This window comes from Heliangelus exortis, chromosome 3, assembly GCF_036169615.1.
Source record: "Heliangelus exortis chromosome 3, bHelExo1.hap1, whole genome shotgun sequence".
Classification (NCBI taxonomy): domain Eukaryota; kingdom Metazoa; phylum Chordata; class Aves; order Apodiformes; family Trochilidae; genus Heliangelus; species Heliangelus exortis.
In genome coordinates, this window is record NC_092424.1 from 55,374,248 (window position 1) to 55,388,696 (window position 14,449).

The 14,449-nt window shown below is 37.5% G+C and overlaps 1 protein-coding gene across 8 annotated transcripts in view; it reads right to left on the reverse strand.

Moving 5' to 3' along the window:
- ADGRG6 (adhesion G protein-coupled receptor G6) overlaps positions 1-14,449 on the reverse strand; it is a 109,743-nt gene that overhangs the window by 70,194 nt on the left and 25,100 nt on the right. For 2 of the 8 annotated variants that reach the window (XM_071740722.1, XM_071740718.1), the window contains exon 1: positions 3,554-3,689. The exons of 5 other annotated variants lie outside the window; for them this stretch is intronic. In XM_071740722.1, coding sequence (XP_071596823.1) covers positions 3,554-3,575 — 22 coding nt within the window. In that variant the 5' untranslated portion in view covers positions 3,576-3,689. Of the gene's footprint in view, positions 1-3,553; positions 3,690-14,449 lie in introns of those variants that run through there. One more of the 8 variants, XM_071740724.1, reaches the window with a different exon arrangement.

Here is a 14,449-nt window from a genome sequence, read left to right on the forward strand (position 1 = left end):
CAATGGAAAATTTTGGTTAAAACTATTTGGCCATCTTCAATAGGAACTTATCAGTAAAGGCAGGGAAAGTATCCCATTCTCATGGTTGCCAATTTTCCTAACTATGAGACAATTCCCTCTCTTCTATGAGTCTCCTGCCTATTCCACATACACACCTTTTAATTTCCATCAAGAAGAAAGTATCCCATACCGGTCTTTCCTGCACCATGCTGAATTATCTGAAGACTATTCTAAAGCTAAGGGGCAGATACAAACATTAAGTGACTCATTAAAGACTGCACCAAACAAACAGACACGTCCACATGCAAACCTTATATCCTATGGAAAAAAATTAACTGCCCAGCTTGCTCCATCTACAGATTTTGTCTCTTTAGAGCCCCAGTACAGAATTCCACCACTTGAACTCATGAAGACACCTGAAGGCACTGAGATACACAACTTGAAACTGACCTTCAGAACCCACTTACAGGCAGCTGAAGCCAGAGTTAAATGTGGAGTTACAATGCTGAACTACAGATTTGGGAAGGAAACCTTCTCTATATAACCTCATTTCATACACTGATACTTCTCTATTTTTGATTTCTTGTTACATGACTAACACATTCCTGCACTTGCCTCCAAACTCTCTGCTAATACTTGTATTTTCCTCTAGTTCCTCACACTTCTCTACTTCTCTTCATTGTCAGTATTTCTCCCCAAATCCTGATCTTTTAACCTCTTACACTCTGAATTTCTTTCTCAGGCATCAGTTTCTACTTCTACCTCTCCATCTGCCTTCCTTTCTGCACTTACTCAGCCTTGGAGAAATTCTGGACAACAAATTTTGTTTGGCCAAGCTTTTTAAAAGAGCAAAAGCAATCCAGCTTGGGACATGCTTCTTTGAGTCCTAAAGACTTCAAAGTTTGTGAAGGTCAAGATCAAAAGAAAACATCTGCACTTGCAATTCATGCATTATCCAGCTTGTTTTCACATTAAGTTACACACTGTATTGTGTTTTTCTTTTTCTAGCTGTAGCATGCAGTGGGTCCTTTCCACCTGGTAGAAGTGTAAATTACTACATGTGTGTAGGCAGTGGCACAGGATACCAATGACAGCCAATGAGGGTTGAATCAACACTAGTTGTTATTTTTCTAAAATCCATTAAAAGGCTTCTGTCCTAAAAGTAAGATAGAATGCTGCTGGATTCCATTATGGCTTAAAAATTACCACTACTTCTCCCTTTAGGAACACAACTTTTGTGTGAAAATATCCTGGAATAAATTTATGTAGCTCTGGGATCAAACGTACAGAAAACAAAATAGTTTAACCCTAGTCTTATTCAATTGAAAATTCTGCCTGACAGAATTAGGTCAATCCTAAACCACAGAAAATCTTAGCTACAGTACCTAGCACTTTAGACACAAAAAAGCAGTACAGAACTATTTGTTTTCATGGAGACATCATAAAATCTTTAAGCACTTTACATACATTTGAAAATGTACCACTTCTACAAGGATGGTCATTTTAAACTAAGAAAGAGAGAAGCATGGAGAGGTGTAGACACTTGCAAGTGTGTGGCAAAGCCTAAAATAGAAATGAAACCTTACAATCATTTACTGTAACAGCATGAAAAAAAACCCTATTTTGATTAACATTAGGAAAAAAGTTTTGCTTTATAATAAGCAATTGATTGTTGGGATTTTTGTTTCTATTTAAAGGATGCCACAAAAGTGATATGGCCAAACATTAGGTTAAATGTATTTATGACTCCAAATAGATGGATGAATGAGGTCAGCAATGGGCGCACCTGCAGACAAGCAAGAGGAAGGGCCAAACCACCAAGATGTGGGTGGGCTGGAATGGCTACAGAACAAACAAACCTGTGTTATTCCAGTGAGACACAAACACTAAACCCAGAACAACTATCATATGGCAAAGGCTTAAACAGTAGCTTATCTTCACTTAAAAAAATCATTTTGCACATAAAGAGGATCTGTACATCCTCAGGAAGACCTATATGTGAAATATAAATATATTACTTGCAAATAAGTGTCTGGACATAAAGTAATGCTTTTATACTCGTGTATATAAGTTCTTTAAAATTTTTTAAGCAAAACATTAAGCATAGCAGTCTTCTGGGGCCTCTGCACACCAAACCATGTTGTCTGTACTTTGTGCAACCCACAATTTGATCAAGTGCTGTCTCAAAGAGTGCAAATGAGGAGGTGGGGCAGGTTTATTTTTACTTCTTTATTTACTTTTCACATTGTAAGAGTTGTTTGATCTTCCCAAAAGAACCTTATTTTGCTACAGTATGCTGGCCTGATGAAAATTACTATACAAAACATATAATTTAATCTTAGCATGCATTTTAATCCTCAAATTAAACAGACAATCCTAATTTAATTATTTAAACATCCAAATTAAAAATAGTAATAATAAAAGAAAAAAGTAAAATACAAAACAAGAAAAGTATTATCTCTGAGGCAAACTGACAGGAAGTAAAACTCTCATCCTGATGAGTACAAAAGTTTGTCCCTGCACATATGGCAGTACAGGACTGAGGTCTACTGGTTGGAAATATGATTGTGTATAAATGTATACGTTCTCTGACTTGTAATAATAATACTGAACCATTCCTACCTCAGATTTCTGCAGTGAGCACAGCCCTGAATTCACAAAAATCTTGAGCAAATCCTAACATCTCAAAGATGTGATTTGTATTTAAGCATGGACTTAAAATTGAGCAACTGTTTAAAGCCCTTTTCTGCACAATGATGCCTTTGAGCCCTGTGTTTGAAGCTTTATAGATCCATCTTCAGCCCTGAAGGCCCTTAAGGCAGACTGGGAGGGCTCTGTCACTGTTCCTGTATGAAAACCAGGGGGGATGCACTGCACAGACCAAGCCAGGAGTAGGGCTGTGCCATCTTCTCTAGTCCTCATCATTTTCTTTTCTTTTTAGGGAGAGGAGTAATATCTGGACCAACATATGCAAACACTTATTCAGGGAGAGAGATCCCCTCTCAGATACACAGGTTGCACAGGAAAAGCTGGTAAGCATTTGAGTAAATAAATTCCACGAACCATTTTACACCTGCCCTGGTGTTCACACAGAAATTCAGTCTGTCTTCCTTCCTTTACCGACCAACCCACTGGGCACACTGTAGATTCTCAAGTTGCTGACTGAATCTGGGGTGAGTGAGAGCTTAGTCTTGTACATCAAAGTGTGACAGAAATGGTATCTTTCAGTCTTCCCAAATTACTTTCTCCATAAGGACCAGAAGAGGCAAGGTTTAATTCTAGTTCAGTCATGAACTTTTTAAGTGTCACCAAATCTCTTACTCCTTTCCCTCCCCACTTAAAAACAGAAGTAATATTCTGAAGGTAGAGTTCAAACCCCTCCCATCACCCTTTCTTAGTAGGTTGTTGAATTAACTTCCAGCTCTGCAAAGGCATCAGTAGCAGGCTTTGATGGCAGATGACTTGTGTGAAGAGACACATATTGCAGCTCTCCTTTGAGGGTTTTTAAATTTTTCAGAACACTGAACAGTAAAACCACTGGTGACTAACATACCTGGCAGTGTAGTGCAGGTCATCAAAAAATGACACCCAGTAAAACTTAAAAAATTCTCTACAACATTCCTAAAACAATTTTTTATATGAATAGGTGTTGAATAAAGAGAATCCGTAACATGATAAACATCACCAGTTTTCATGTGAAACCACCTGCATAGATTCATCAGTAATATCACTTGCGTAAGCCAAAAAATAAAAATTTTTAAGTGTTCAAGTGAAAATGTCAATTACTCTGTTTAAAGTTGCAACACATAATCAAGTGCATTTTGCACAGTATGAGTATAATAAAGATGTAATTGGAAAGAATCTTTCATCTCTGTGTTATTCTTAGTGTGCAAATGCAACTTTGTTGCTGTTGATTTGTAAGAAAACACTATTTTAAGCACTCTTACAAACTCACTCCAGACTCCATTCTGCAGCATTCCCACTGCATCATATGCATAGTACTCCTTGTACCCAGCAAGAATTTAAAGCCTCCATATTCCTGACTGGAAGTATCACATAACCCTGGCAGAGCCTTTTATAATTCAATGAAAGACAAGATTGTCCTCTCACAAAATAATTCAACAATTGGGTTTTGGCACTGAAGCCAGGAGACAAAGAGGGTACTATGTCCTGGCCAGTCATATCAGCTTGCCTCGCATCTGCTTTTGCTGATGTATTACGTCCTTTAAATGGCTGAACTGGTTGATGCACAGAACTATGATGAAATAACAATAATAAAAAAATCTCCTCACAGATTGGTATATAGTACACATATGAAAATGTAACTGTTTTCTTTGAAGTCATTGTTGTCACTTCTTGATGGTCTAACACTTATTGCTTATCAAATTATTAACAAATTAAGGTTTCTGACACATGAAATTAGAACTGGTTATTTTCCCTCCTTTTTAAGACAAGGAAAATGCACTTAAGCAAAGAAATTATATGTGGCAAATTGAAAACTGATAAAAGTCAATGTTTTCTCTTATGTTACAATATCAGCCCATATGGAACTCTGACCTCAAGAGTACCAAAGCAGGTACCATAAAATTCTGAAAGCCAACAGGCACTTTTCCAAGTATCTAGTAAAACCTCTGAATCCCTCCAGATATATAATAATTGATAAGAAGAGATGCAACTATATGCAATTGTAAACCTCATGGCTTAAACTTGAACAGCATTAATAGCCCCCCCCATGATGGCAGGCATGATTCAGGCTATGGGACTTGACTGCCCATAGGGCCACAGCACACGGATGATCCAGCGCAGCTGCAACCAGCCCAACCAGCTCTTCAAAACCCTTCCTGGACACAGCCCAGTACAGGGCAGGGACCATTCCCAACACACAACCTGAATAGCCTTGTTTTCATAAATCTGTGCCTTTGGGACATGGCATGAGCTGGCCTCTGAGGCAGAGAACATCCCTGGGCATACCTCATCTGCTGGAATAGAGGTTGCCAGTGCATGTGTGGGAAAGGGAAAGCAGCCACGAGAGGGAGAGCATGAGGCCTTATCTTGTGTGTCTTACATCGGAGCCAAGACAGCAGCTCTTGCTAGGTTTGGTGGCTCAAACTCTATATGTAAATTCAGGAGAAACAGGTGGCAGTGCATCCGGTTCTAACATGATAATCAAAATTATCTTTCAGGATAGACTGGAGGTCAGTAATACTAACAATGTACCAAAAATTCAGGAAGACCAAAGCTTAATTTTCAAATCTGAGGTTAAGATTAGAAAAGCAGAAGTGAGAATAGTACATTACTGACTCAGGAAACATGAACAAGGGCAGTAATTGGCTAGTACTATACTCAGCAGCAGACTTTTCACCACAACGAAGATAGCAGAGACTGATCTGCACTTCCTTATAACACAACTGTATAACATGGTCCTGCACAAAGAGATTTTGTTATTTTCTCAAAAATAAGTTTATAATACATAGCATTATTCTGAATCCTTTTCACAAGGGACATGGATGGACTGGAACTTTACACTGATTTGGGGCATACCATTCATACACAGGCTGTTAGATATTTTGGGCTGAACATATCAGGGAACTGAACTCTTGACTTCTCAAGACTAACCTAGAACTTCTAACATCAAGACTAACAACTTCTCAGATCCTAAAAATCCCTCAAACTGAGTCAGACAAGTATTGACATTACTGGTATTTGTTAAATGACAGATCTCCAAAACATGAGAGCCACGGAAAGATCAGAGCTGATGCTCTTCACTCTCGGAACAGGATGCTAGCACAATACAGAGACCATTAGAAATTCCGTGTATTTACAGATATCCCATACTGGCCCCAGGCCCCATTTCATACTGAAATTCAGTAGGTATTTATTTCTGTTGGGTTACCATTGCCACTAAAAGCTCTTACCCTTCTTGATCGCTCTACCACAAGGATCCTACCTCCTGACAACAATGGACTTCATCACAGCAATGACTCCAGTAAGTTTTGATTGATCTGGGAAATTGAGGGAACCAGCTACAATAGAAGAAAATATGTTCAGAGCCAGGGTGGGGGCCCTGCACTGCCTGTTTCCCCTTAGTTGTTTGGTTTTGTGCCAATGAAAATGAAAGTCGAAACAAACACACTGACTGGGTAAATCTGCCCTGACCCATATGAGTGGAGTTCACACTGTAGACAAAGTTATGGATTTCCCCCAGAGGGAGGGGGTAATGTGAAAATCCTGTGTTACACCCATTGTAACTTAAGAATATTTTCATTGGCATTCCTGTGATAATCTTATAAAAATAACAGAATTGAGTCGCTAGTTTTGGCCTGAGTTGAATTTTTTTTTTTCCACAACGCAGAAGTTTGAAACAAAGAATATTAATGATAGTTCAGTTTAGATATAGTTAATAAAGTATTAATTAGTAAGTATACGAGCTAGTACAATAAGCACAGAAGCTAACACACGTCAGTAAACAGAAGATTAGGTTAGGAAAGGGATAGGGTGGGAAAAGGCAAGTGTTCTTTGAGTTCCTGCGTGTAACATAATGGTTTCAAATGTGATCTACTTATCACACTGCATCGTAAATCATGTGGAGATTTAGAAGAGCAATGATGATCAAGAATGTAATTTCTTTATGCACTTCAGCGAGAAATTCTGGAGGCTGGCTCCTAAGTGTTCATTGTTACAAAGATGATCACATCCTCAACTGGAGTAAATCCATGAGCACAGTGAGCTTCAATAAAGCTATACCAGGCTGTACAACCTGAGAAGCTGTATGGCTAAATGATTCCTTGGGTACTATTTGCACAGGAAAGTGTAATGCTTGACTGTAAGGCCGTTCCAAAAATCACGGGGAAAACAGCTGACAATCTTTTAGTGATGCACAGTCTATAGGAATTTGAGATCTTATCAAACTGCACTAGGTAAATTAATGTCATAACTGGGCACAGGTCATATTCCTAGTAAAATTCCATTATAATGCTGCATTCAAGAAATACATCTTCTCTACATATATACTGGACACAGAGCAAAGAAACTGTAAAGATGAAATTTCTGCAACAGAATTTTTTGTGCAATCAAAGTAAAAAATATTACGTCCTCACTGAGTACTTTACTCAACAAATCCAAACCACACCCAACATCCAAAGCAGTTTATTTTTGACCCATGATGCATTCAACATCCTATTGCTTATAAGAGCATGGTTCAATGGCCAAGTTTTCTTTTCTAGGCTGCAATACTGGAAAGCGTTTTCTGGCTGCTACTATCAATATTCTGTATAAGCATAATTCTTAAGTCTTAGGAAGGCCTCTAGAGAATGCAAGGTAGGGGGGTTATTGTACTTCTAGTCAGTGATATTCTTGAAGCTTTGTGTGATTACAGGCCAAATTTTGGGCCTAGAAGTTTAGGGTTTGTTTTTTTTTTCTTTTTTTAGAATTTTTTTAGTTATCCCAGAAAATCTATTATTAATAATCTTAATGATCTCTTGCAGTAGAGGTTGAAACTATGTTTTGCTGGTGTTAAACAAGATAGAGAAATTATGAAACACAATTTATTTACATTGGAATTCACTATTATATGATACCAAGGAGAAACATCAATCCCAAAGCGATTTCATTCAGAGCCTTTGAATTTTTTTTAGGGTTTTCTTACCTGTCCTTTCAACTAGTTTTCAAAGTATCTATTTCAATATGATTTGGGCTACTTATATTTCAGTACTTTAGTATTTTCTGTGTCCTCTCAGTAAGCTATTCAAAAATAGATGCTGTCAGTAATATATCTGTCTCATCTGCTCTGCAAGAAGGAACAGTCTAAGTCAAAACATACGGGAAGTTAGAACCTATTTATTAATTGGAGCTTTCACCTCTTACACTTCATTTAGGGACTTGCTGGACATAGTGAAGCTACACAAGTAAAAGTGATATGAGAAATAACTTCTCAATAGTTTGCATTGCTAATAATGGAATAATGCTAGATATGATATGGCAAACTAGTATCTGTTAGGGGTAAGTGTGTATATTTTTGGCATTCGGTGTTACTTTGACATCTCTACTACTGTTATATTCTCAAATGAGCCATTCATTAGTATTTATTTCAGAGACAGAACATCTAGAACTGCTTTCTTATCATGGTGTTTCCATCAGATGTGAAGATGGAAGGGAACGGCACACCTAGCTCAAAATAGCAATTCCTTCACTGCTGTATTACTAATTTCCACCCCCGAGTTGTTGGCATCCTTCTCCTTTACATAACAGCAAAGAAAGAAAACATTATTAACAAAGACACCAAAGCCTTGAACTAAGCAGCCAAGTGCTTCCTACTGCTTCCCTTAAGCGTACAATGACTGATCTTTGTGTGACTACACCTGAACCTTTTATTTTCACAAGTCCGTGGTATGCGATTTATTTTTCTAACCTCCATCCAGTTCTCCAACAGCTCTAGCCACTGAAATGCAATCAATCAAGAAGTCTTCCTACACATTCCAATGCTTTGTCCAATTCTATCAGCTTTTTCTACCAGCTCCCTATAGAAGCATGTTCCATGAATGAATGCACTTCCAAGTTAGGAATTTGATTCTGATCGGACTACATGTATTTAACTCCAGGATGCAGAGTGTGTGCCCTTCTCTTTTTGCATCTTGCAAAGAAGGATGACTGAAAGCAAGAAATTCACAAAATACATATCTCTTGTCCACTATGACTGCTTAACACATAAAACCCAGCAAATATTCTCTTTAGCAAGAAAATGGTGAGAGCTTTGACTAAGTTTTGCTTGAAAACTTCTCTCAGGTTTCAAAATGCTTTACCTCTTGCTTTTATTATTTATCTATTCTACATCTTAATGAGCAGGTTTCCAGATATCGATGTGAGGTTTTCAACATGTATGCTGCAAAGTTAAACTAATAAGTTCAAAACTTGTATCACATTTAACTATGTACTAAAAAATTATCTGCTTATAGACACTGGAAGAATTCAACTCTTCACTGAAAGAGGAATTCTGAAAATAGACTTTAAATTTCTTGTTTCCCCAAACTGAAATCAGCAAGTTATTCAGCTCATTATAAGAAAAAAAAAGCTTTTTCTTAGTCTTAGCAGAACTTGCTTTATGTGAGGGAACTTACACTATATTGTGTGGTGGTTCTGCAGTCATCAGCATTATTTGGGAACAACATCTAGAACACTTGCCACTGAATGGAAACTGCAGTTTTACAATTGACTTTCTCTATAATTTCTGAAACCAGACCAAGCCAATCAACCAGAGGAAACCTCTTTCATGAATCTGTTATTTACATACAAAGCAGACAGGAAAAAGGTATTTTGTTAGCTCTGGAAACACACTATAAGGAGGTTTTAAAAGATTAGGAAGCATAATGACAGGTGCACAGTGTTCCTTCAAATGAGACGGGAAGTGAGTATGAGACAGAACTTTATGGCACCATCCTCCTATAAAACTAAATGTACAAACAGTTCTCTCTTAATAATGACACTATACTAACATTTACAAACTTGTATCGTACCTTCACTTGATCTTTAACACACTGTACTGCATTAATTGCCTTAATTATTCAATTAATGTAAAGTAAAGCCCAGGTTGCTGCCATATGCCTTCTGTCTGAGATTATTTTTAAAAATATTTTCCTGAAATGTTAAAATCTGCAGTTGTTTTGCATCCAACAAAGCTTTGAAGTTCAAACAAGGCCACATGTCAACTTTTCAAAACTTAACATCCTCATTGTTTAATTTTTTCAGCTATTGTTTCTAGTAAAATCCATGGTGAAAATGTTGAAGAGCTGCAATCAGTATTGAATATCTAGATGGTACCGAGTATATGGGCTCCTCTGAGAATCAAGGCCATGGTTGCTGGAAGGCTTATTATTGTTGAAATTTTCAAAGCCTCTAAGATTGAATTCCTCAAGGCCTGCACTTTCCAGTGATGGAGCCTCACTGACATCTAAAATAAAGCAGGCTTATTAAAAAAGGCAAATACAGAAGGGACCCTAATCAAACTCTATTATCAAACCTCACTCTTTGAAGTGCCCAGAGTGCTTACAATTCCCACTGCTTTCACATTGCTTACCTTTGATTATTGTTTTTAATTGGAATTTCTCTGATTCTGTAAACACTCAAAATCTTGAAGTTCATGATAATGTTACTTTTGAGCTAGCATTTGAACTGTGGTGCAAGCAATTGAGCAAGCCCAGATCATTAACCATGCCAGCATGGAGAGTATAAGCATACTTCTCAAAATGAGGGAGGGGAATTTTGCCTCCTGAAGTAAACTTACTTTGCAGTAACAGTCCATAACAAGACTTAGAAGTACACAATAGAGACTATAATTTTTTCCCCATGTCTACAGGCTTGTGATTATAGAGTTAACTGCAAAGTCTGGAGGGAGAATGCAAGAGAAATAACCTAGTGTCCTGGCACAGAATGATTAACAAAAATTTGCCATGTGTAACTACTAATAAAAAAGCAATAAAAAATAAAGCATATAACAATTGTTATGGTAAACACCATTATATTACCAGTATGACCCTTCACAATCCACTAAGTAGAGGAGAGCAAGGTATTTAACTGACCTCACGTGGTAATTAGAACAAAGTGTTCGCAGGCTTCTCTCTCTCTCTTTCTTTTTTTTTTTCTTTTTTTTTTTTTTAACCTAACATCTTCACATATGCTGAGGAACCTATTGAATGCAAACTGTAAGCTTAGTTCACAAGTGAACCCATCAATGACTTTTATCCTACCTCTTTTAGGACTTATCTCAATGATCATTTCCCTGCATTGAAAATTCACTGCCAGGGCTAATGAAGTGTATCAGTGAAGTGTTCAAAAGCAGCCTGAGGAGCCTGGTGTGAATAGTGTCTGCCTCCCACACCCGCATCCTATCATCCTATCAAGTACAAATTTAGGGTGAACTCTATTCACTGTTGCCCACCCAGATGTTCTGGATATTTTATCAGGAGTCCAGATAAACATGTAAAAACAGGAATTCATGGTAATAAATTTCAAGTTTTGAAGAAGTTTAAACATATTAAACAAAGAAAACACATAAAATATAACTAATTATTTTTGTAAGACATTCTATGCTTACTAGAAGCTTATCTCCTTTCATGGTCCTTGGCCAGACCATCTAGTTTTAGGCTTCATCCAAAACTCCTTTACCTTAAATAAATGTTCTCATTGTTTATGGTGGGATTTGAATCAAACCTTATAGACTCAAAAACTAAAATTTTTATGAAAATAGCTAATAATAAGGGAAGCTTAGAGGGTGATATGGTTGCTGGTCACATACAGTTTCTGAAATAGAAATGCATCACCTATTTCAATATCTTCACACAAAAAAGTTCAAGAGAAATATAAAGTTGCTTAAGGTGAATATCTTAAGTGTGGCCAGTTTTTTACATGGATGTATACTACCTATGAATGGTTATATCTGATCAGGAAACAGCAGGCAACAGAGTGAAAAAGTTCTTAGTACCTCATAAATCTATGGTGTTAGTTTTGTCATTTTTCAACATGATCTCTAGCAGATCATACAGAGCACAGATAAATTCTGCATGAAGAAATAAAAGTAATCTGACTAATCATTCCAACAGTGGTGCCCTTGGTCCCTCTAACATCCATCTGAATGCAGAAAGTAAGAAAAGTTTTAAGATACTAAAGCAGATTGGAAAACATTTCCAGAGGGAAAGAAAAGCAAGGCCTTATCTGGGCAATAGATTACCTCCATAGAGTTGGTGTCAGAAAAGGCAAGAAGTGGCCTAAAAATGTGAAACTCACTGTTTGTCTTAATTGTAACACAAAGTCATGATAGAAAAGCTACAGACATGGAAAATAAGGAAATAAGGTAAGGCAAACTGTAACACCATTTTGCTTGCTAAATGATCATATCATTGTACTTACACAAGGCAAAAAAAGCCTGATGAAAAAACCCTGAGAGCTATATCTGACCCTCCCTTTCTCCCAGTTGTATCTATTTCTAAATAGTGCATCCAGAGAGCAAGAATGTTCCAAAATGTCCATTAGACCACCCTATGGGCAGGAGTTAAGAAAAGACATAGTAATGCCACAATGTATATAGGCTGGAACATGCTGTACAGACCATCTTAAGTCACAGCTCAGCATAATCAACCAGTTGGTAAGTGTTCCTTGCCATGCTATCGTGAGATTTTTGTAACGGGTATATTTCACTCATGCAAGCAAGAAGAGAATGAGTCATGAATTATTTCATTACTGCTCTGCAGAAATTAGTCCAACATCACAGCCGTGGGAGAGCCAAGCTGGACAGACTGTCAGAGCACTGAGGAAAAGGAGAAATAGTCCAAAACCATCATTAAGAAACACAGAGTGAAGAGGATAAAGTCTGCGTAAACAGGAAATAAAGGAAGTCTTGCATTTCACCCTGACCACAGTGTCTAATTGCCATGGATAAGAAAAATTAAACAATTCCTTTCACACCACCTACGTGCAAAACCAAGTAATCATGGTATTCTGCATGCTGTCATGTCATCCTAAATCCACCTTGCTACCATTCTGTGACAGCCTTATTTTTTTAATACAAGTCAGTGACTAAGCCTAGAACTATAGTAGACTCCTGTGGCAGGAATAGGAGAATTTTTACATATTATCCAAGTTTTATTTTGATTTATGAGGGGTCTACTTTGTTAAGACTAGGTCTTTGGTTAAGGGTTCAGACAATAGAACTGTGATTTTGTATTTTCTTTCTTCTAGATTTTTCTGCCAAGAACTCTCATCTAGCAGCTCAACTAAGATATGCTTAACATAAAAACCTCATCACAAGTGTTTCAGTGAAACTTCCTGAACAGTATGTGCAAACCAGCAGGGAAGTCTTCAGTACGGTTCAGGACTGCTTCAGTGTATTTTCAGTGTGCAGAGAAAAGCTGATAAATCTTTTAATACCTGCAGGTCCTAAATCTTATATGAACCTAATACCTGGTCAGCTGATCCGGACTTCTTACTTTGATGTAGCAAAGAAGAAATGTAAAGATTAAAATGTGATAGCTGCTGATTGGCCTCCTGAAATAGGTAGCAAATGAATAACTAGACAGGAAATCTTATTTCCATAAAATTAAAAATTAATAAAGGTCCTTCAAAAAATATTCTGCAAAATAATATGTCACTTCAAGTGAATAACTTCATTGCTATTGCCTTTAAAACTTGTAAGAAACCATTTTTGTATATTGAAGTCAACTCAAAACAACAACAGAAAACTTTGCTTTGAATTTTCAAGGCAGAGATTTTCTTTCATTATCAAAACACTTCAGCCAGAATTATTACCCTGGCACTTTTCTTAAAAATTGATACACTTTTCAGTTTCAACACAAACAGTGCATTTGGAAGAAAAACCCAACAGTCTGATTTAATAACAACTTCATTCCTCATCCAAACTGCTTTCCAGGAACTGTGGTATTTTCTTTTCTTTTTCTAATTCTAAGTGTTATTGTGCAGTAAAATCTGCTGTGAGACAGAGTATTGGAGATCCAGCTGTAGCCTGAAAAGCCTCCAGGTGTGCTAGACAACCCTCTTGTGACTCTGATGGCTGCAGGCATTTCCAGTTCCCATTCAGTCTCAAGACTACTCAATCAGAACAGCCAAAACAGGCTCTGACAGCATCCAGTACTAACAGCAATTACAGCATTTTATAGTATGTGATAATTGAATCATTATGATTGGGCCACAATAATTACAAGAAAGAAAATTCCTATAGTAACTCAGACAGTAACTGACTGCATCTTTTCTTGGGCTGGGTCTGTCTGGATCAGTTCTGAAAATGGCAGAGCAGTGTTTGATGGTCTGGCCAGGGCACAGCTGGGTGAGAGGGCTTCTATCCGAATGAGGAAAAGCTACGAGGTTGAACAGACCCATCCAGGTACCCACTCATATCAATGTCATAGTAAGAAATGGTTGATGTTACACTGATCTGAATGGCCATGACCACATCTTCCAGTATTGGAACCGCACGCTGCACTATGTGGTAGTGATGGTGCCATGCTAAACACTTTTTTTGGTGCATCTGGTAAAACTGCTCCACCCTGAACTCTAAACTTAACTCAAATGAAGTGCCAGCAGCAACTTCAAGCAGTTTTCAGTTACGGAAATGGTGGAGGGTTGTTTGTAAGTAAACAGGCAACCCTAGATTCATCATCAGGTATAACTTGCAAACTTTCCCAGAAGAGTCCTCTTTCATTTATGACTAGACAGACAATTGTACCTTTTCTTTACAACCTTCTTGGCTGCACTTAAGTACTACCTCTGAGGCTGACTCTACTGGAAAAACGAATGCAAAATGATAACAGAGACAAAAATACTATGGTATCCTAAAACAACTGATCATACCAACTTTCCAAAAACCCTGCAGCACTTACTGCTTTTATCAGCATGAGGTATTTATCAGACTGCTGCTGCTTGCAAGGCTGTTTACTCCTCCTCCAGT